Source organism: Sciurus carolinensis, chromosome 17, assembly GCF_902686445.1.
Source record: "Sciurus carolinensis chromosome 17, mSciCar1.2, whole genome shotgun sequence".
Classification (NCBI taxonomy): domain Eukaryota; kingdom Metazoa; phylum Chordata; class Mammalia; order Rodentia; family Sciuridae; genus Sciurus; species Sciurus carolinensis.
This window is the reverse complement of record NC_062229.1, coordinates 20,843,956-20,864,710: the sequence shown is the minus strand read 5'-3', so window position 1 is coordinate 20,864,710 and position 20,755 is coordinate 20,843,956. Positions and strand designations below refer to the sequence as shown.

Genomic DNA, 20,755 nt, shown 5'->3' with positions numbered 1-20,755 from the left:
TAGCTGTCTCCCTCCTGTTTTAAATCTAGGTCTTCCGGTAACAACAACGAAAAAAGTCATTTCTCCTGAGGCCTCGAGTAATTATCCACCGAGCCTGCCTTTCCATCCCTTCTCCTAACAGCAATTCTAACAGAGCTCTCAGAGAGGGGAGGCAGCAATTAAGAGAAGGGGGGAGGGGAGCCCTTAGACTTGACATCAGCCGTGTGCGTTTGACCTAAAATTCTGGGTGACCTTGGTCTGGTCCTCCATTTCCTCCTATTAAATGTTTGGTTCGGAGAATAAGGGTTTCAGTTTTCCATCTCCACGCAAAGCAAGATGCTTGAAGGGTCCTGAAAACCAGCGATTCTGCCCTTCACCTTCGGGGACGTTGGCAATGGCTGAAGAACCGGGGAAGGGGGGCTAGTGACCAGGGATGATGCTCAGCGTCGTACGGTGCGCGCCTGTCTACAACGGAATGATCCTGCCCAAGTGCCCAACGCTGCTGCGGCGCGACGGGTTCAAGCCGGGGCGACTACCCCTGCGAGAGGCTTTCTCCTCTGCTTGCGCTCGGGGAGCGCGTGGGCATGCAGACCGCGGCTCCGCACCCGTCCCCGCTAGAGGTGTAAAGGCGACAGCGCCGGCGGAGATCCTCCGATGACCCCTCCGCGCGCAGAATCAGTGCGGACGCCGGGTCCCCGCGGCCCGGGAACCCCTGTCGAAGAGCTGGGGCGAACACCCAGCTCGGAAAATTTGGCAGCTTCTCTCTCGCAGCGATTCTCGCCCCCCACCTCACACACTCTTTCCCGAAGAAGGATTTTCCCGCCCCACATCCCTCAGGCAGCCTCCCGGAGGGTCCAGGTTCAAGGGCTCCGCGCGCGCGTTTGCGTCGGAAAGCTCCGCCCACCTGGCCCAGACGTGGGTGGGGGCTCCGGGCAGTGGCCGTTGTCCCGCCCAACCGCCTCCCAACGGCTCCCTTGACCGGGCGGCGGAGCCGGGAGGTACGGCCGGGCTAATGCGCCTGCGCGCGCGTGCGCGCAAGAGCGGGGCGTGGCGCGTGTGCGGCCCCTCCCAGGCCTGGCGTCTCCGCCCGCCCTATCTCCCAACTTCCTCAGCGTGGCGCCGACGCTGCGTGCGGCGCGGGTTACCCAGAGTGCTCCGCGCGGGGGCTGCTCACTGGAGTTTGGTTCTCGAGGCGGCGGCGGCGGCGGCGGTAGCGGCGGCGGCGGCTCCGGCGGCTCCTCCTCCTCCTTCGGTGGCGGCGGCGGCCCGGGCCCGAGCCCCGGCCCCGGCTCCCCTCTCCGCCACCCCGCGCGCCCCCACCTCCCCCGGCGCCGCGGGGAACATGCGGCTCCGCTCCCGGAGGCCGAAGAGTGAGTGACCCCGTCCCCCGCCTCAGCCCGCCCGCCCGCTGGCCCGGCCGCTACCCCCCGCCTCGCCCAGGCAATGACAGCGGCTCCGGCGTCTCCGCAGCAGATCAGGGACCGGCTGCTGCAGGCCATCGACTCCCAGAGCAACGTAAGTACCCGCCGCGCAAGCCGGGACGGAGGCCGCGTGGGCCCGGGACCCTCCCCCTCCCTCGTGCCCCTCGTCCGTAGGGCTTCAGGGGACTCGTCTTGAGTCCACCTCCCTCTGAGAGTCGCTGCCATCCCGGCCTCTCGCTCTCCGGGCCCGGGCCAGGGTCAAGTCTGGCAACCCGGCGGCTCGGTACGTGAGGCCGAGGCTTCCGTGCGGCCTCAGCGAAGGAAGCAGAAAGAGACTAAGGCCAGAGCTTTTCCTTTCCTCCTGCTTCAGCTCTTCGACCCTCTTTGCTCCTGACGGAGCTCACCTGCTTTGCCCTACCTCAGGGACCCGAGACCCCCGGGAAGCCTTCCCGGCGGGGGGAGGGGAGGAAGGAAGACTGCGAAGCAACTGGTGTCCGGGGTATGACTCGGGGAGCCTGTGCCTCTCGTGTCTCGGCTTTCTGGGTGATCAGGCAGGTCCTTTTTCTCCCTTCCCGACTAGGAGTCTTCCTGGCTTCGGAGGAAACACCCGGCCTGTTCTGCACCTCGCTGGTTGCCCAGGGCCCCTTGAGAGACCTTCGTTCTGGGACTAGACATATCTTTGTCAAATCCCTTTTGGGGTCACTACCTAAGAAAGATGATTCTGGGGCGGGTGGGATCCTTCCTGTTGTCTTTCTGAGCCTGACGCTCATTGCGCCTCAGACCAAGCCAGAGCTTGGCTTTTTGGTGGTGAATTAGGAATGATTGATTGTTCTCTCTCCCTTTCACTCAAGAACTCTGCTTCCGTGATTGCTTACCCCACCTGGGGATCTTAGCCTGGTGGTTTGTGACCTCTTCAGGGTTAACTCCAGGGGGTCACTTTCTCAGGTGCCTCATTGCTGAGGCTACTGTTCACAGAGGAGCCGCTCCCTTCCAAGAGTGCAGAGGAAAACTAAGCATGTTTTCATACCTTCTCCAAGGTTTTGTTGGCAATAGGTGCCATTTTTCCCTGTGACAGGAACAGGGCAATAGAAAGACACAGTGGTATCCAGGTATGAAGTGAGCATTTACTTGGAGACCAGGAAGTGGCCATTGAGATCACTTTTAAATATGCTGGGGATGGAAGAAAAATTGACTTGTGCCTGGCCAGGTAACTCAGGTTTCTCTCACCAGAGGAGCTTTTGCTTTTCCTTTACGTGAGTTTGCTGATTATTCTTAGCAGTGTGCTTTACTCTCTGTTTTTGGAATAATTCACTTTGATTTTTACAGTCTTGGTAGAAATTGAGAGATTATGATCTTTGTAAGGCTGTGGTTGCTGTATCGTAAGTAATTCTCTTATTCCTTGTCTTCAGGCCCCATTAAGATTGACTTGATGGTAATTGTCTTAACAAATGTTACAGACATTTTTGTTAGGACTTTGGGGGTGGAGTAGGCACAGGCTATATAAAACCTTCTGGAAGGTCCTTTTTGTAGTAACTGGTACTGCTGCAGTTCCAAGACTGAGATATTAAGGAATAAAATAAGTGACGTGAAAAAGGAGCCTTGGTGACTTTTGCATCTTTCTTGGAGCCAACATTGTGATTTCTTGAATTCCATGTGCTTGCTTCTGTTTGCGAGACTCTGAGACCTGAAATATTAGCACTGACCCTTAATGTCACCTAGGAGAGCTTTGGGATCTGGAGGTACTTTGACAGGCAGTCATGATGTTGTAGATTAGGTGGAGCAGTGACCTCAGGGATTGCAGTGTTGTGTAAGACTCTAACATAAAGGGTTCCCTAGAGTAGGAAAGGGAGAGGAGGAGGAGGAAACAAACCTTAATTTCCTGTACCTTTGCATGTACAGAAATGTTAAATTCATGTAGGCCCGTGGATATGTTACATGGCATGGAATTCACACGTCATTTGTCTTTTTTGGGGGGACTCTAATGGTAGATGTGGGTAAGAGCCCTATTAAGGTAAGGGTGGTAGATGGAATTGGGAAATTGTTTCTTTGTGAGCAATGAGGAAAGTGCTCCTTTAAATGCTGCCATTGTAGGACCATCCAAGAATATAGTTAAGTGCCATTTGACAGGAACATGCTTCAAGTGAACAGTAGGAGGTCAGAGAGTTTGGTGGATTGTCCATAGTTGTTGGTGGAGGAGACCCAAGGCCCATAGTTTCTTCCTCTGCATTTTCTCTTGGATTTTTCTTGGATTTCTCTTTGGCTCAGGTGAGAGAAGTGTGCTAACACACGGTTGTCCTCTCTGCCTTGCCCATTTATGAACTCTAACACTTGGTAATTGACACATATTTAGGATGCTCACAGAGAAAAAGAAGAAGGGAAAAAAAAAAAAAAAAGGGGACAGTGTTGAAGAGCCAACACTAAAATTAAACCTCTTCTGAGAGAAGCAACAGAATTGTGTCATGTAATGCTTACCTTTATGGGCATGCAATTACGGTTAACAAACTTAGCTATTGCTTGAAAAAAATCAGTGTTGGACCAGCTGTCCTAATATCCACAAGTATCTGAAAAGTTAAGTACAAAAAAAGATGTACTGACCATCTCCTTGCTGAAGGAGTTCAAGAAGCTGCTGCTTTGCTCTAAATTTTATTCTCTAGAGTATTTGAATTTCTATAGCAGTTGGCTCAGAGTTTGTAATTTTTGCCCATTCTGTAATACAGTAAATCCTCCACTCTCTTTTCCAAAGGCAGCTAACAGTTTTTCAGAACAATCAGAGCCTTACGTTTAGTGGTGTGTGTTAGTTCAGGGCATTTGTAAATCTTTCTGAAGAGCAGTGTGTTTTTACATGTTCCCCCTAATTTTTGTGCAGTGTGGGTGAAGTTGAGGACAGTCTTAGTTTTGCACAGAAATGACAGTCTCCCAAGCAGTCTCTTCAGCAGGTTATTAGGTTCCCATTTGCATCAGACATTCATTATTTAACAAAAATTCAGGCCCTGTCTTCCTGATAGAGTGCAGCTTCCTTGCAGATGTTTCTTTTCTTGTCTTCTTCCAGAATGGAATCCTTAGGCTTGCTTTCTGCATGCTGGTTCAACTGACTGAACACTAGGAGCCTTCTCAGCCCTTTTGCTAGGAGCTATATCTGAGTCCCCATTTTCCCAAAAAGCCCTGGTGAGTGTTATTTGCCCTGAAGTCTACTTGTGGAATATTCTAATACAGAACTTTGGAGAATGAAAGACTCACAGGTGACTGGAGATCATTCTCTGTAAAACTTGGGGGGGAACATAGATGTCATTTTATGGTTAACTTAGCTTTTCAAGAAATAGCTGGACAGAGACAGTGGAGGGTATATACCACATACCCTTGAAAAGCATAGGGCAGGGCTTGCTAAATGCAGGTGTGTGTCTCTCTGTTTAGAGCAGTGGGAGATCTTAGAAGGTCCTACTGAGAAGAGGGACTTGCACAGCTTTTGATATCAGTGTTGTTACTTCCATGCTGTCAGGCACCAGGAACTAAGAGGAGGTAAGGAAAGGGCTCTGCAGAGACTTGCAAGAGGGGTCATTTTCCTCCCTAGGAATTTGAAGGTTAAGACATTGCTTGGCTTAGATGGCCTTGTCTGCAGAGTAGGACTGGGAACTGGTGTACATACCTTGTGAAGCTAATTCCAGACCCAGGTTCAGATTCTGGAAGGGGCAGCAGAAGCTGACATGAATTGTTACAGAGGGCTTTTTGTTTGTTTTAAATATCTGTACAAGGTGTATTTTGTGAACTTTCTTAAATAACTCAATTTCTAAACAGAGGTGACACTTTACATTAATTTGTGTGGCACCCTAACTGTTCTACTTCCTCCCAACAGCCCTGCAAAGGGAAGTGGGGTAAAACCAGTCTCCCCTGTTGGCAGGTGTGGAAGCTAAAAGTAGTGATAGTAGATGCCATTCAATGAGTGTCTCCCATGACCGCAAGAAGACAAGATGTTGCTGTTTCTTGATGACTTAACGTGAGGTGACTGGCTCAGAATGAGGTGACCAACTCAAAGTTTTCAAGTAACAGTGCTTGCAACTCTAAACACTGCCACACTGTTGTTGAGAGATGGGAAAAGAAGAGACATCTGGTGGGGGTCAGTGTTCAGAGCTGGTAAGAAAAGTGGGGAGGCAGTGCATTTTCACAGGGCCCTGATAGGGTGCTAGGTGCTCCGAGCACCCTTCCCAGACTGCTCTTTTTCCCTGTGAAGGCATACTTGTTGATCTGACGTAGTGATTTCATGAGCTGGTGTGTTTCCTGAATAAGGGAGACCTATGTGAGATTAGAACTTGGATTAGATTTACCTATGGTAGATCTAGCAGGATGAGGATACTAGGTGACCTATTTTTTGAGCATGTTAAGGTCTCTGTCATAGAGTGTCCTGAGCTGGATCATGGTGACCAATGTGAAACTTTTCACAAGCCTTGTGTTCTTGCTTTACTTTCTGCTTCAAGATTATAGCACTTTGCCAGGTGCAGTGGCACATGCCTTTTATCCCCGTGGTTCAGGAGGCTGAAGCAGGAGGATCATGAGTTCAAAAACCAGCCTCACCAGCTTAGTGAAACCGTATATAAAATATAAAAAAGAGCTGGGGATGTGGCTTAGTGGTAAAGCACCCCTGGGTGTCAATCCCTGGTACCAAAAAAAAAAAAAAAAAAAAAAAAAGATAGCACTTTTAAATTAATTTCTTTCTTCCTGGTACTGGGGATTAAACCCAGAGGGTGCTTTTACCACTGAGCTACATCCCCTTTTAATTTTTTATTTTGAGACAGGATCTTGCTAAGTTGCCCCAGCTGAACTTGAACCTGAGATCCTCCTGCTTTAGCTTTCCCAGTTGTTGCTGGTATTACAGGGGTGCATCACCATGCCCAGAAGTAGCTTTTTTTTTTTTTTTTGGTATTGGGGCTTGAACACAGGGATACTTAACCACTGAATCACATCCCAGCAATCCTCCTCTCCCCCCTCCCCACCTTAAATTTTGAGACAAGGTCTCACTGACCTCAAACCTGCAGTCGTCCTGCCTCAGCCTTCCAAGTTGCAGGAATTACATGCACCACCACTCCAGGTCCAGCAATAGCACTTTTAATGTTAACTTAAAATGCCATTGATCCTGTCCAAAAAAGAAATCATATAAACTGTAAAATTGAAGACTGTTGATTCAGTCTTGGTTCTTAAGCATATCAGAGGACATAAAACCTAAGCCTGAGAACTCTGCCTGATCCCCCCAGTTGCCCAAATTCATGGCATTCCTGTCTTTGCTTTCTGTACCATGGCCAGGATGTGTGAGAAGAGCAGTGTGGTGTTCACGACTTCCGGAAATAGGGAAGTAACAAGTGTGTCTTGGGAAACAGGTGTATGTCCTTGTTTGTGATTCATTCTGTCCCTGAAAAGGTGGACTTGTCTATTCTCATGGAAGTTTCTGAGTATGTTGTCTTGGTTGGAGGTCCAGAGGCCCGGAGGACTGTCCTAAGACCAGCCTGTAGATGGGAAGTTTTGTCCTGGATACAGATATAAAAAGGCACCCATAAATACCTTGACTCCTGTGCTCAAGATGCATACCTCAGGGTTAGACTCAGGGGGCTACTGTTCTTACCTGTCCTTTTGAGGATTAGCTAGAATGGACTGCCGTTTGACCTCCAGGAGACCGCAGCTTAGTGGTGGGGTCTCCTGCCTACTCCCCCTCTCCTCCTTCTGGAAGCCAGGTCCTATGTTTCTGTCAGTAGAAGTTATGCTGCTGCTTTTTATTCATGAGGGTGGGCTGCGCTGAACCTACCTGGTCCCTTTGCCAGTGCTAGCTGACAGAATGGGTGACTGAGTTTGTGGTTTGGCAGTTGGCAACTGAGGCAGTGCTTTTTCGGGGTGGCCTTGCTGGCATCCATGCATGGAGCACCCTTCCAAAACCGCTTCTTTCACTCTTAAGGTATATTGTTGACCCAGTGTAGTGATCCCATGGAATGTGAGGGAGGCACATGTCCTGAGTAAGGAAGGACCTACCAGGTTCCGGGTACTGTGTTTAAAAGTATTTTCCTGGTGAATTTCAGGTCTTGGGGAGGTCATGCAGTTCTCTGCATCACCAAAGGATACACACTGTTGATTGAGAAATGCAGTAAAACTGAGAAGGATAGCTAAGTAGTTGAATAAACTTCTAGCAAGTGACTATGATGTTGGGTATGGAAGATGCAGACCTGAAGACACCCAGCCCCTGCCCTCTAGGGACCTGGAGCCTCATAGGGAGGAGGGCAGAAATAAAAGTGTGCATGTGAACGTTGTGAGGTTGTGTGGCATGGGGTTAGGGGCAGCCTGACAGATCCTTAGCTCCTGAGTCTAAATGTCTTATTCAAGCATAATTCTGAATTCTGAAGAACCTCAAATGGCTTTCTGGAATGTTCCATCATTTGAGAGTTCAGAATGAGAAGTTCTTCAGGCTGGGCCAGGTAGTCATCTCAGTTTGTCTGTGGTGTGAGGGAAACAGAACTGGAAGGAATAGCTGGCATTTCTCTCTCAACCATGGAATGGGAAGCTTGCAAATGTCAAGCTCTGTGAGTTCAACTGAGGCATCTAGCCCCAAGAAAATGTGAAGACCTGGGGGTTGCATATACATGGGATGGATTTGTGATGTTTATTTGTTTGGGTTTTTTTGTTGTTGTTGTTGTTTTTTGTTGTTTTTTAAGACAGGATCTCCGTTGCTCAGGCTAGTCCTAATTTCCTAAACTCATTATGAGTCTCCTTCCTCAGTCTCCCAAGTAGCTGAGAATATAGCTGTATACCACCTTGCCTGGCCCTAAGGTTTGCAGTATTTGAAATACTATTGTACCCTCTGGGTGGCTTTCAGGGGCAAACCTAGGCTGGGGAAAGCGGGAATTCCTGCAAGGAAAGTCCCACTGCACTTAGGGATGTCCTGGATTATTGTCAAAAGCTGGCTTCAGACATTCCAGGGCCACCAGGTGAGGTGGGACCACCCTCTAGACCCTTGGACTCTGGGGCCTTCTGGGTTCCCAGAGGTTCTGTGATTCTGTATAGAGCCTGTTAAACGGTGAAGGGTCATAGTAGGTGATGTGCCAGCTGCCCTCTGGGGATTTACTTCTCAAGGACTGCTGGGCAGATGAGGTTAAAGGCCTCTGAATGCTAGGTGGACTTTGACAGAGTTTCCTGTATTCATCCATTGGAGGCAAATGAATCTTGGAAAACTCCAAGGGGCTTATCAGAAGGTTCCCCCTGAACTCAGGTAGGCATGGGGTCCTGACTGCTGTCATTGGTTTCCTCTGCTGGGCAGCAGCAGTTGTAAAGTAAGGTAGACAGCTGTCTTTTACTGAGTATTTGTTATGTGCCAATATAAGATGACTGGTTCTTTACTCCTAAAGCTAGGTGTTCCATCTTCATTTTAGGGACTAGGGAGGATTGTTGTCACAGGTGAGGGATTCAGAAACTCAGAGTCTGAATCTGGTGCTGGGTGGCTTGTCTCAAAATAAAAAGACCTGAGGATGTAGCTCAGTAGTAGAGTACTTTGCCTAGCATGTGGAAGGCCCCAAGTTCAGTCTCTACTGGTACAAAACAAAACCCAATATTCCTGCTGACACGACGGGTGTTTGTTTTCGGGGGGTTTTTGGGGATGGGGGGATGCAGTCTCATTATATTGCCTAGGCTGGCCTGGAACTCCTAAGCTTAAGTGAATCGCCTGCCTTAGCCATGTAGCTGGGACTACCACTAGTATGTGCTGCCATGCCTGGCTTGACTACAGGTCTTGTCGATATCATTTTCCATGGAATTGCAGGCTTCTTAGTGGGGCATGAGTTACTCCCCAAATATATAGAACTGTTGCAGCGTGCAAATACTCATGTGCTTATTGATCTCCGTGTGAAAGAGGCTGGTTTGGAAATGGCTTGTCAATGCTAACTGAGCAGTATTGAGCGCTTCCATTCAAAACAGGGAAAAGGGAGGCAGGTACTGGTAAGGAAACAGGTTCTGTAGACACAGGGCTAGAAGGAATCAACCTGGGATTGGAATTTGGCCCACCTGCTGACTGCCTCCCATGTCACCTGTGAGAGGTCTGTGGGTACATAGAGTGCAAGTAGTCCACTTTCCTGCCTGAGATCCTTATGCCAGATTCATCTGTGGGACATGTTTACATGGAACTGGAAGTAAAGTTGTATAGGTTGAGTATTCCTCATCCGAAATGCTTAGGAATAGAAGTGTTTCAATATCTTGGGGTTTTTCAGATTTTGGAATTTTCACATAGACTTTCCTGTTCGAGCATCACAAATGCAACAACAAAAACACCTGAAAATCTGAAAAGATTCAAAACTTTTTCAGTCTCATTTTGGTGCTCAAAAAGTTTTGGATTTTGCAGCACTTTGGATTTTGAATTAGAGACATGCAGCCTGTCCCTGAAAAATGCTGTGCTTCCTATTAAACTAGGTGAGGAAGAGGTGTTAGGTGTTTTTTTCTTTTTGACTCGTGGCTGGCCTCTTTCACCCCTGACAGAGAAGATGGTGTTTGAGCTGAGGTTCCTGCCTGTCTGTTGTCCCTGGAGTTACTTTTCAAATGCTGCCTTAAGGCTAGGGGTGGAACACTTGGCTAGTAAATGCATGACCCAGGGTTCCATCCCCAGTACTGCCTAAGGATGTGGGGAGGGGTCCTGCCTCTACCTTCTGACTTGGGCTCCCTTTTTTGGTCTTGTGAGAAAACATTTGAGATTCCTAAATACACACACACACCTAGGTTTTTATTTCCTGTGGCCAGAAAGTTGGGTGCTCCTTTCTTCAGGAGCTCCCATGGTTGCTGCAGAGCTCAGGGTCTTGTGCTATGTGCAATGTGATTTTGTAGGGGGTTGGTTGTGGCTGGCCTTGACTCTGCAAACACTAGTTTGGAGAGTTACTGAGAGAACTCAGGTACTTGCGACTGTGGCCCATACCAGGAGACTAATCAGTGGCCTGGCAGTCCTCTCCCAGGTCCTAGTGGCCCTGGTGGTAGTACTTCAGTATGGGACCTTCTGTCCCCTACTCACACCTCCAGTCATACTGTACTCACTGGATAGCCACTGGTGGTTCTCGAGTGGGAAGGAAGATGTGGCCATTCCAACCTGAGCTGCTAATGTGAGGGAAGGCCATTGAGGGGACATCAGGGGGGCCTGTGGTACTAATGTGTAGGTATATCAAATAAGAACAGTTTACCCTTTTGACTGATTGACTCACATTGTTTCCTTTGGCATTTGATTAGCTGGTTGCAGGCAAAGCATCTGTCTTCGCTTCCTTACTAATTCTGTTGCCTGTTCAGCTGCTATGTTGGGTAACTTAGACACAGAGGATCTGATTGTCACCCAGAGACCTCATCTCAGGTTGTTCTACATCCTCATTAAACATCTTCCTGACTCCTTCCCAGAATCCCCAGCACACATTTCTTTGTGCCTTCCCTGGACTTTGATTAAATGAGCAAAGGGGTTGTCCCCAGGAACGCTAAAAGTCCTATTAACTGTTGAAGCGGGTAGTGGAGCTGATACCCCTGGATGGTTATTGATTTAATCATTTCTCTGATGTGCTGTCACCATCAGATAGTTGGACCCAGTGCTGGGCCTAGAGGAGTTGCATCTAGAAGGCAAAGTAGGAGCAAATGAAGCGTAAGGTATGAGTTAAGTGACAGGGTGGTTTGGCTGGTGTATGGTCACAGTGTGGAGGTCTCAGTGCTTCTGTTCCAGCTGAACCACAGACTCCGAATTTGCCTGTAGTCACCCTTGAGTACTTTGTTGTTAATTTGTCTTAACACAGGTGCCTTTGGGTCACAGATTTGGAACTTATTGTGGACTGTGGAGAGTGTCTCCGACAGTGTTTTCACCTTGTCTGGTACTCCCTCCTGGGGCTTAAGTAACTGCCTAGAACTGAACTGTGTTTGGGAGGCAGGATGGTAGGCATGGTCAGGTTACCTGAGCGCCCCCCACCTCCTGTAGGCACAGGGTAACCCAGGCAGGAACTATAGCTTATCCATACTTAGGGACTTTGGATGAGGACCAGGAGGTCTGGTTGGGTCTGATTGTCTTGCCCATTTCCTCTTGTGTGTCCCCTCCTGCTGGTTAACCTGGGTAGCCAGAAACTGGTATTGGAATTTCTAGGCCGGGCTTCTTGCCTTAGGTTAATGAGCACAAGAAGGTAGGGATTTTTCCCCCTTGGATATTGGCAGCCTGGCAGTGACAGAAGTGGGCCACATGTTGACTCTTCAACTTGTCTGTGAGGAAAAGGTTTGTGAATGGGTACTACACCATTACTTCTATTTTAAAGGAGTGTCTTTTCAAGCATCTCAGTTCACATTTTTTTTTAATTGTAAACAAATGGGATACATGTTGTTTCTCTATTTGTACATGGATCAGTTCACATTTTGAAGATTGGTGACAAAGGAAATAAGCCACTGAGGGCAGGAGCCTAACTTCACGCTGAAGGGCATAGCATTAGCATTGCTTTTCCAGTGTTCTGTAAGCTCTTTCTGCATTTGCTTGTAACCAAAGTGCTGTTTGGGATTGAAATTGAGGTGGGGAAAAATAAACTGATCTGTTTTGTCTTTGGGTGTGTGTGTGTGTGTGTGTGTGTGTGTGTGTGTGTGTGAAGAGACATCAATCAGCCCTTGGGTCTGACCTCTGAAGGCTAAGCAATTTTAGAGAAAAGGCTAAAACTGTCATGTTTTCAGCTTGGTAACTCCTGGACAGCACTCTGCCTAGGCTTGGGGTAGGTTGAGGAAGCACTTGTAAGAAAGTAGCAGTGCTCACAGGAAGTTTCCAGAAGAAACTGGGTCTGCTTTGCAGACAAATAGTAGGTGCTCCCAAGCAACCGTAGAAGGTAGCATGGAAAGGGTGAGAATTCTGGAGGGGAGGATTTGGGGCATCTCCAGCAATCTGGTATATTTGACAGGTTGTATTTGCAGCAGATGCTGCAGTGGAAGACTTGAGCATTACCTCTCAGAGCTTGCTGCCAGCCCCATGAGGAATTAGGGGGTATGGCTGGGTAGGTGCCTGCTCCTCTTCCTGGGGATGCCACTCTGTGTTAGCACAACTGACCAGGTTTTCTATCTGTCTGAGCAGTTGGCTCTAGTAAATTTGGAAATTGGAACTGGCATCATTTACGTTGTCAGATGAATTGTCCTTGGGTACCAGTTTGCCTCTTGTTTTTGTCACTCTTAAGTTGTCTTCTTGGGTCTGTGCCTGCCGAGGGGTTGGTGTTGAACGTGCACTCCGTGTAGCATTGTTGCAGTCTAATGAGTGGTACCCAATCCCCCTGTCCCCCCCCCATTCCCTTGCATCTTGCCACATTGCCTTTACTTTTCTCTCCACATCCCCTTCTAGTGATGCCTGCTTCCCTCTGAGCATTTTGCCTTTGCCCAGCACGACTTGGCGTCCTCATCTGACCTGAGAGGCTTTCTCCTGGTGCTCTCAGAGCCCTGGCCCTGTGGTGCCAGGTAATAGCCTTTTCAGCCATGACTCCCATGCCTGGGCATCCAGGCAGCCCACCTCAAAGTTAGTGTGTCTTCCTCACTCCTGCCCTCAGCATGTTGGTCTGTGTCCATCATGCTTATCCACAACGCTTTGGGTCCACCTTGTAGCCATCCTGTGCTCCCCCTTTCCTTCAAGCTGGACCTTGCAGAGAGGGCACAAAACTGAGTGCCAGTCTTAGATCTAGTCCTCCAAACCCAGATTGGGATGTTTCACTTCCTCTGATGGGGTCCTTTTCCTCATTGGATAGTCTCAGCTCTTTTTAAGTGGCATATAATAGAAAAGGGTATGTGTGTGTGTGTGTGTGTTTTGCAGTACTGGGGAATAAACTCAGGGGTGCTTTACCATTGAGTTATATCCCCACCCTTTTTATTGTTTTAATTTGAGACAAGGTCTTGCTAAGTTGCCAGGACCAGTGTCAAATTTGCAATCCTCATTCCTCTGCCTCTTGAGTCTCTGAGATGACAGGCTTGTGCCACTGCACCCGCTTTAGGGTGGAGTAGATAATCTTTCTCTCTGGTAGGAGAACTGAATTGGAATCTTGACTCTACCATTCACTCTGCAACCTTGAATAAGGTTAGGTTTGCTGCTGTTATTTTCTCAGGAGGATGTAAATACCACAACTTAAGAAGGCTATTGAGAACAGAGTGTGGGCCCTTTCCTGAAGTGTCCTGGGTACTGACATCTGTGGTAGCTAATAATGCACAGGGTTGGAGGTGAGCAGCCTGTCCAGCTCCTTTTTCCTTCCTGGTGTGCACAGTCTTGGTTTTCCTGAGAACTATCCTGCTTCCAGTCTGTCCCATTGGATAGTTAGTAATGCGGTCTGGTCAGTCATGGGGCTGCATCTTCCTGGCCAGTGATTGGTTTAAGGACGGACCTGTGACCCTGCGAAAATTGTAGCACTTTGCTGGTGGAGTTGGCAGAGACCTAAGTAGGAAAGGATGTGAGCTGCTTGCTGCGGGGTCTGCTGCTTGGAGACAGCTTGGTTAGGAGTAAGCTTAACCCAGAAGCGTGGGGAATGTTAAATTCCTCTGACCCATATAGTCAGAGGTAAGTTCTACTCTGAACTTTGAAGTGAGTGAGCCCATGGCTTACTTTCTCATTTATACTCAGTTGAGCTGGCTTTTTAGACACTTGCAGCCAAGAGAGTCTGGTCAAAGTCATTCAAGCCCATTGTACCCCAGGCTCTGGTACAGGCAGCCGCTTACTCCCCTCCTGTTACAGCTGTGTTCAAGAACTCATCAGTCAGTTCCTAACCTGCTCATGTGCCACCACCTAATTGCCCACCCTCCCTCCTGCCCTTCCACTTTCCTTCAGCTATTTCCTCTTAGCCTTCAGTGTCAACTGTCCCAAGAGAGCTGTCAATAGCACTGTCTTAACCTGTTTGGCCTCTGTGTTGTGCCCCTTCCCCAATTCCTTTCAAAGGCAAGGAGTGGTTGGTTCTTTTCTTACTGATACACAGTGAGCCCATTCATTCTGTTAGGGCCAGTACCTGTTTTTGAGTGGACACATGTCCATCTCTTACTTTAAGCTACAGATGAACCCAATCATGTCTAACTCGGGAAGACTGAGTTAGGTTTAGTGTAAGCATTAAGATTTAATGGGTCCTGGGCAGGGCAACCACTTGGCACACGATTGTTAGTTTGCAATGGCTGAACTTGGCAGGTCCCTGGAGGATGCTTCCCACTCCTGTAATGACTGCTTGGCGCTCTTCAGACTTCGGCCCTTTGGGTTCCTTCTGTAGTGCATTGGATCTCTCAAAGCCTCTGGTATGATCTCCATGTAGGCAGTGAGCCTGTCCTGTGTGTGCTGCCCAGTTCAACTGTGTCTGGGAATACCTGAGGCTGTGGGCAGTACCTGGTGTCATGGTGGAGGATGGGCATGAACATGCTGCTTCCTTTCCTCAGGCCAGGAATTGCCCTTGGAAGGGAGTTCCAAACCCCAGCATGGAAGCTTCTGGTCCTCCACAGTTACTTCCACCTGGGTGACCTTAGAGTGCATCACTTAATGTCTGAAGCCTAAGTCTCTTTATCTGTGACATGGGGCTAATGGTGTTTTCACCTGGCAGTGTAAGATGTTTTGAGTGCATGGCACAATCCTGGCTTCTATTTAGTTACTCAGCTCATGAAGGAACTGGTACTGTCTCCCAGCGTCTTGCAATTGCAATGGTCCACGGCAGAATAACCTTATCAGTGGTTAATAGACCTGCAGGATGGAGTTCTGTTCCCAATCCTGGAAGGCCTGGATCTTATTAAATCTAGTGGCCAGTCCCATGTAACGAATCAAGTGTCTAACATCCTTGATATAAATCTTTATAAGGGATATCACTCTGTGGGAACTTTATCTTTGGACTATGACAGAAATGATAATGAGGATGACAACAACTCTCATTGTGTGTTCTCTCTGTGCTTGGATTATCCCATTTTATAAATAAAGACACTATGGCTTGGTGGGGTAAAGTGACTGACCGCTGCACAGTTGGGAACTGTGACCTGGCTCTGTCTGCTCTCAGAGCCTTTGCTTTCATAATGAGGCACCACTATTGCCCACTGCAGAGAGAAGAGGGTGCATGTAAAGCTAGTGTCCCCCCTGATTGGACAGTGCAGTTCTGGAGCCTTGGGCTACCTGTGCTTTGTGCAGAGCTTGAGGTGTGCAGTGTTTTTACACTTGGGAAGTTGGGAGGAGATTGTGCTTGTACTGGGATGGGTCTGCTGTCCCCTCCCAAGCCAAACATGGTTTCCCTGAGATTACGGGATCCCTGAGCCAAGTTGGCTCCATCTATTAGGTCTTTTCTTATGGGGTAGAAAAGAATCTTCTTATTCCTTAAGTGTAGATTGGTGAGTGGGGCTTAGCACCAATTGCAAGTCTGCAAATAAAGGAAAATGGACAGAAAACAAAAGGAAAGAAAAGTATGTAATATGCAGAGTTTCAAAGTTAGACCTGGATTCGGATCTCTACAGGTCTGTCCTCACAGTTATGTGCCCTTGGACAAATCACATCAAATATTTGCACATCAGCCTTGTCCTCTGTAAAGGGAGGAGAATTCCTATCCCACTGAAGATAAATAGTGTCTGAGGGAAATTTCATGCTACCAGGTAGGCACTAAACATGTATAAAACCTCTTCCTCACTTTTCTCCAGGAAAAGAATGTAGATATTTAATATTTATTTTCAAAGATGCTGTTCTTTCTCAATGGTAGTCTTTTCTTTTAGTGTCAGTAATGAACAGTTAACTAACAGAGTTGCATAATTTTTATTCATTTCTAAAAGCTCCCCTATGGGGAAACCAGGAAGACTTGGGTTGTAGAGCAAAATGAAGGCCAGGAGGAAGGAAAGGCACACTTTCTTTGGAAGCGATTCTTTGGTTGAAACTCACAATCAGGTTTGCGCCCTGCCTAGACTTTTCCAACTTTTCCAAATCTCTCTGTGCTACAGGTATATACAGGGGTGATCAAACTAGAAATTTGTATGTGTGAAATTGCTTTTAAAAAGCAGTATCCTTCTCATATGGAGAACATACTAAAAATTAGCAATCACCATGGACAGAGAAATGTTGATGTAATTAATACTCAGAAAATATGTCTTGTACTTAAACATGTGGGAAGAATGACTTTGGCAGGTAATCAAGACTGGACCTTAGCCAGCTCCTGGCTATTTTGTTTATCTCCCAACCCATCTCCTACCCCACCCACTTACCCCCATGCTACCCTGCTGGCAGGAGTTCAGAGCGACTGTCACCCTTTTGGAAACTATTTATGTAGCAAGAGGCATAGACATGTTCATGTTCTTTGACCCAGTAATTTTACTCTTGGAAGTTTACTTACAGATGCGTGACAATTTTAAATAATAATGTTAATGGATATAATTGAACAATAACTGTTATTCATGTTATTAATTAAGTGGCATAGGAGAAGCTTAAGAAACATGATACATCCAAGAATTTAATGGCATGGAGCCCTGAAGGATGACTCTGAAGGCTCTCTAGAAAAATGGACAGGCCATGCCATGAGATGGGAAAGGAGCAGTTTTGATAGTCAAGGCATCTGCATAGGCACAAAAATGAGAATTGGGGGTAAAATACAAAGCATCTGTGTTAGTTGGAGCCGTGGGAACCAACTGGGTTGTTGTTTGGGTCCCTCTTCCCACACTATATTGTTCTTTCAATTAAAGTGTTTAAAAAAAAAAAAAAGAAAGAAAGAAAAAAGAAAAGTAAAATAAAGTAGACTGGCTCACCTGAAGAACACTTGAGAACTATTGAGAGCAATCTGCCATGGAGCGAATGGCGGGCCTCTGTGTGCCACAGCCATGAAGAGGATTATTGCCTTTCTGTTGCATTTTCAGAGGGTACAGAGCAGTGGTTTGCATGCTTGACTCCAGTCAACTTTACCAGACAGGTGCTTTGTGTTCTCAGAGGATGAACTTGGACTCCTGGGTTCTCTCCATTTCAGGCAGTGGTGCCACACCCTGGGTCATCCGTGCTTCCTGCCTTCCTCAATCCTTGGTCATTCAGCCCACTTGTAAGTCCCAGTAACTTTCCCACCAAAGTGTGTGTTCTCTGTCCTCAAGCTTTAGCTATCTCCTGCTGAGACCAATGACTAGATGGCACCATTCTGTCAATTCCCATCATTCCTTGGTTTTCCATACTCTTAGAATAGACACCACTGCTCTTTATTGTCACTATCTGCAGATGCTTCAGATTTTTGACGCACACTTTTCTCACCTTAATTTGAACACTTCCCTCTCCTGCTCTGTGATGTCCAAACTTCTTCAGACCTCTCCCAGCCACCCATGAGCAGAACCCTGTGCCCTCCCCAATGTCACACTGCCTGTCCTCTTTCACAGAGTAATGCACACAGGAAATGATGGGGCCTACACATGTACTGGGTCAGGTGGAGATGGGAGTGGTAGGAAGAAACACATGCATTAACTTTTCTCCAATATAAATTATAAGAAAATAAAGTACAAAATATTAGAAAACACATTAAATACTGAACTTGTACTGAATAGCATTATTGAAATAACTTGGTTTTTTTTTTAAAGAAAAATACTTTGTCCATGAACACTTTTTATATGTAGAATGCAGAACTTTGTTTTGTTTTGCTTGATTTTGATAATTGATGTGAAGAAATTTTGCTTGCATGAGGAGGTAATAAAACAGCTTTTTTTAGTAAACATTTTAAAAGTTGTGAGTTGACATATAATCCTAAAGAATCAAGATTCTTCCCTCTCTTCATTTGTATATATTGTTGAAATACAGTAATATAAATGAATTTTAATTTCATTCAAACTTTATTTCAAGCCCTTCAAAATAATGAAGTTTTAATTTACATATGCATATACTGAGGTGTGGGCAGTAGTGTGATGGTACATGCTTGACAGGTTACTCCCCGGAAAAAAAACTCAAAAGAAAAAAGTATGCACAAATATATGTATACCATCATCTCTTCAGTTGGTATTTCATTTCTAGATGACTTTATAACATAATTTAACTGCTATGAAAATAGTTGTTATGCTGTATTGTTTAGGGAATAATTACAAAAAATTTGCACATTTATAGATGAAAATTTTTTTCCAAATATTTTCAATCTGACACTGGTTGAATTCACACTTAGTTGAATGTGAACCCACAGATACAGAAATCCAGTGTATGCATATCATTTTGTAGATTTTACTGATACAGAGAATGGAAACCTTATGGTTTACAAATAATAGTGGAATATATGACATTCCTTATTGTTAATTCCCCACAGCCAGTTGTTTCTTACCATCTGCTTTTATTTTTGCTGAGCTTTTTCTGTCAGCTTAGTGCAATCTGAGGTGATGACTAGGAATGGATGTTTTGTTTATATTAACGAGTCAGATGATGGCTTTTTTGAATTGCGAATTAGTTTCCATGTACCTAAGGATATTTCACTTGTGTAATTCTCAGCGTAACAGCCTCAGGCATGATGCACTTAAGTTTAATCTTCATTATTAACATTTCCTCCATCACTTTTAAGTCTAAATTCTTGAAATTGACAAACTTTTTCTGTGAAGGGCCAGGTAGTAATTTCAGCTTTGCGGGCTGTACAGCTAAAGGATGTATGTCACAGCTCTATCTTTGTAGCATAGAAGTGTCCATGGATAATATGAAAACTCAATGAGCATGACTGTTCCAATAAAATTTTATGTGGTTAATATTGTTAATATGAATTTTACTTCAATAAATATATAGATTTTTAAAAAGGAAACTTTAGTTACAAGTACATGGTTATGGATTGGCTTAGGAGTTTGCAAACTCTTTGGTCCAGAACTCATAAAGTCAAGCCCTGACTTACAGTGTTTGCACATTTTCATGGTGTAAATACTCCCACCACAGCTGATTTCATGCCACTGACAGTCTTACTGATTGTGGAGTTGGAGATACTCTGACACATTTCCTCCATACCAATGCAAATGTCATGAATCACCTAAAAAACCAGGACAAATATGGTAAAATAAGCAGGAAGTGATAAGTTTTGAGTTCTGTGTCTCCTTTGTTTTACATTTATTCTATGTTTATGTCATTTAATTTTTAATAATGGTTCCCAAGTTTCCCAGAATTGTCACCAGGAACTTTCAGAGGGGACTGATGAGAGCCAGCTCCAGCACACACCTGGGTTGTCTCGTTTGCTTACTGGCTTGGATAGTGAAGGGTATAGCAGCTGTAGGAGAGCAGAGCATTTGGTATGTGTGCAGCCAGAGATCTGGCCCAGGCCTGGAACCTCACCTGCCTGGAGTCAGTGCCCCTTTGCATGCTTGCTGTGCTGTGCTGTGGACCACAGGCTCCTTGTCTAGGACAGAGTCCATGCCTTTGCAGCTAGCTGCCTTCCAGAATGCTTCTATTAGAGTGTCTCATTGGCTGTGCTCAATACTGACCCTCCCCCCCTTGAGCCAGCTGCCATGAATGGGGCAATCTGCTTGCTCTAGGCTCTTCACTGCCACAGATTCTCTCTAGGATTCCCAGGGCTGATGTGACCACCTCTAGTGGCCCAGTCTTGTAGCTTTTAGTGCAGCGGTGTGGTCTAGTTTGCTTTTCTGTTGCTTGCCTCCCCCAACACAAATTTAAGTCCTAGAAGGAAAGGGCAGGGCAAGGTTCTATCTGTTCCCTGACTTGCTCCCCAGAACACACAATACATTTTTTCTTTCCTGGGAGACGTGATTAAATTCTTGTTTCTGTGCTCTCTCAGCTGCAGCAGTTCAGGGTGGACTTCCATCTGTGAAGGTTTTATTGATTCTGGTGTGTGCTGGTCATCCTCCCCCTGGGAAGCTTGAGCAGCTCCATCTTCTGGCCTGCCTTCTCCCAGATTGTGGCAGTCAGTCTTGCTACTTTCACCACTGGGTCATAAAATAACTGTACTAGGTTTCAGAATGGCTAATGCTATGTTTGCTTCTCCCCTCTGAAAAAAGAAAGCACATACCCATTCATTGCATCTTCAGGTTGCTTTGTCCTATCTATGCCAGCCTCTTTCATGGGGCCAGTCAGTCTCAGGAAAGTCAGAAGTCAGTGGCTGTAAGGCTCAGCTCTAGACTTCACATGCCCTTAGATGGACCCAGGTGTGTGGATTTTGGATGATCTGCTCTAGGAGAGGTAGAGCTGCAGGTTGGCCTTGGTCATGCTAGTGATCTGATACCCCGTCTTTTAACAGGCCTGAATTTTGAGTGAGAGAAGGAGGAAAACTGATCTGTCTGAGAGATTTTCCACAAATACACATCCGCACACGGTGATGCAGAGCTTCAACTCCTTGTAACCACTAGTTCATAAGAACAAAAATGTGGGGCCAGGTGTGGTGGCGCATGCCTCCAATTCCAACGACTTGGGAGGCTGAGGCAGGAGGATCAAAGGTTCAAAG

At 46.6% G+C, this 20,755-nt stretch overlaps 1 protein-coding gene across 1 annotated transcript in view; it reads left to right on the top strand.

Annotated features, from left to right (window-relative positions):
• The first annotated feature begins 1,139 nt into the window (after nt 1-1,139).
• The window catches only part of Med26 (mediator complex subunit 26), a 58,736-nt gene continuing 39,120 nt past the window's right edge, over nt 1,140-20,755 (top strand). The window contains exon 1 of the mRNA XM_047530962.1: nt 1,140-1,494. Coding sequence (XP_047386918.1) covers nt 1,423-1,494 — 72 coding nt within the window. The 5' untranslated portion in view covers nt 1,140-1,422. The remainder of the gene's footprint in view (nt 1,495-20,755) is intronic.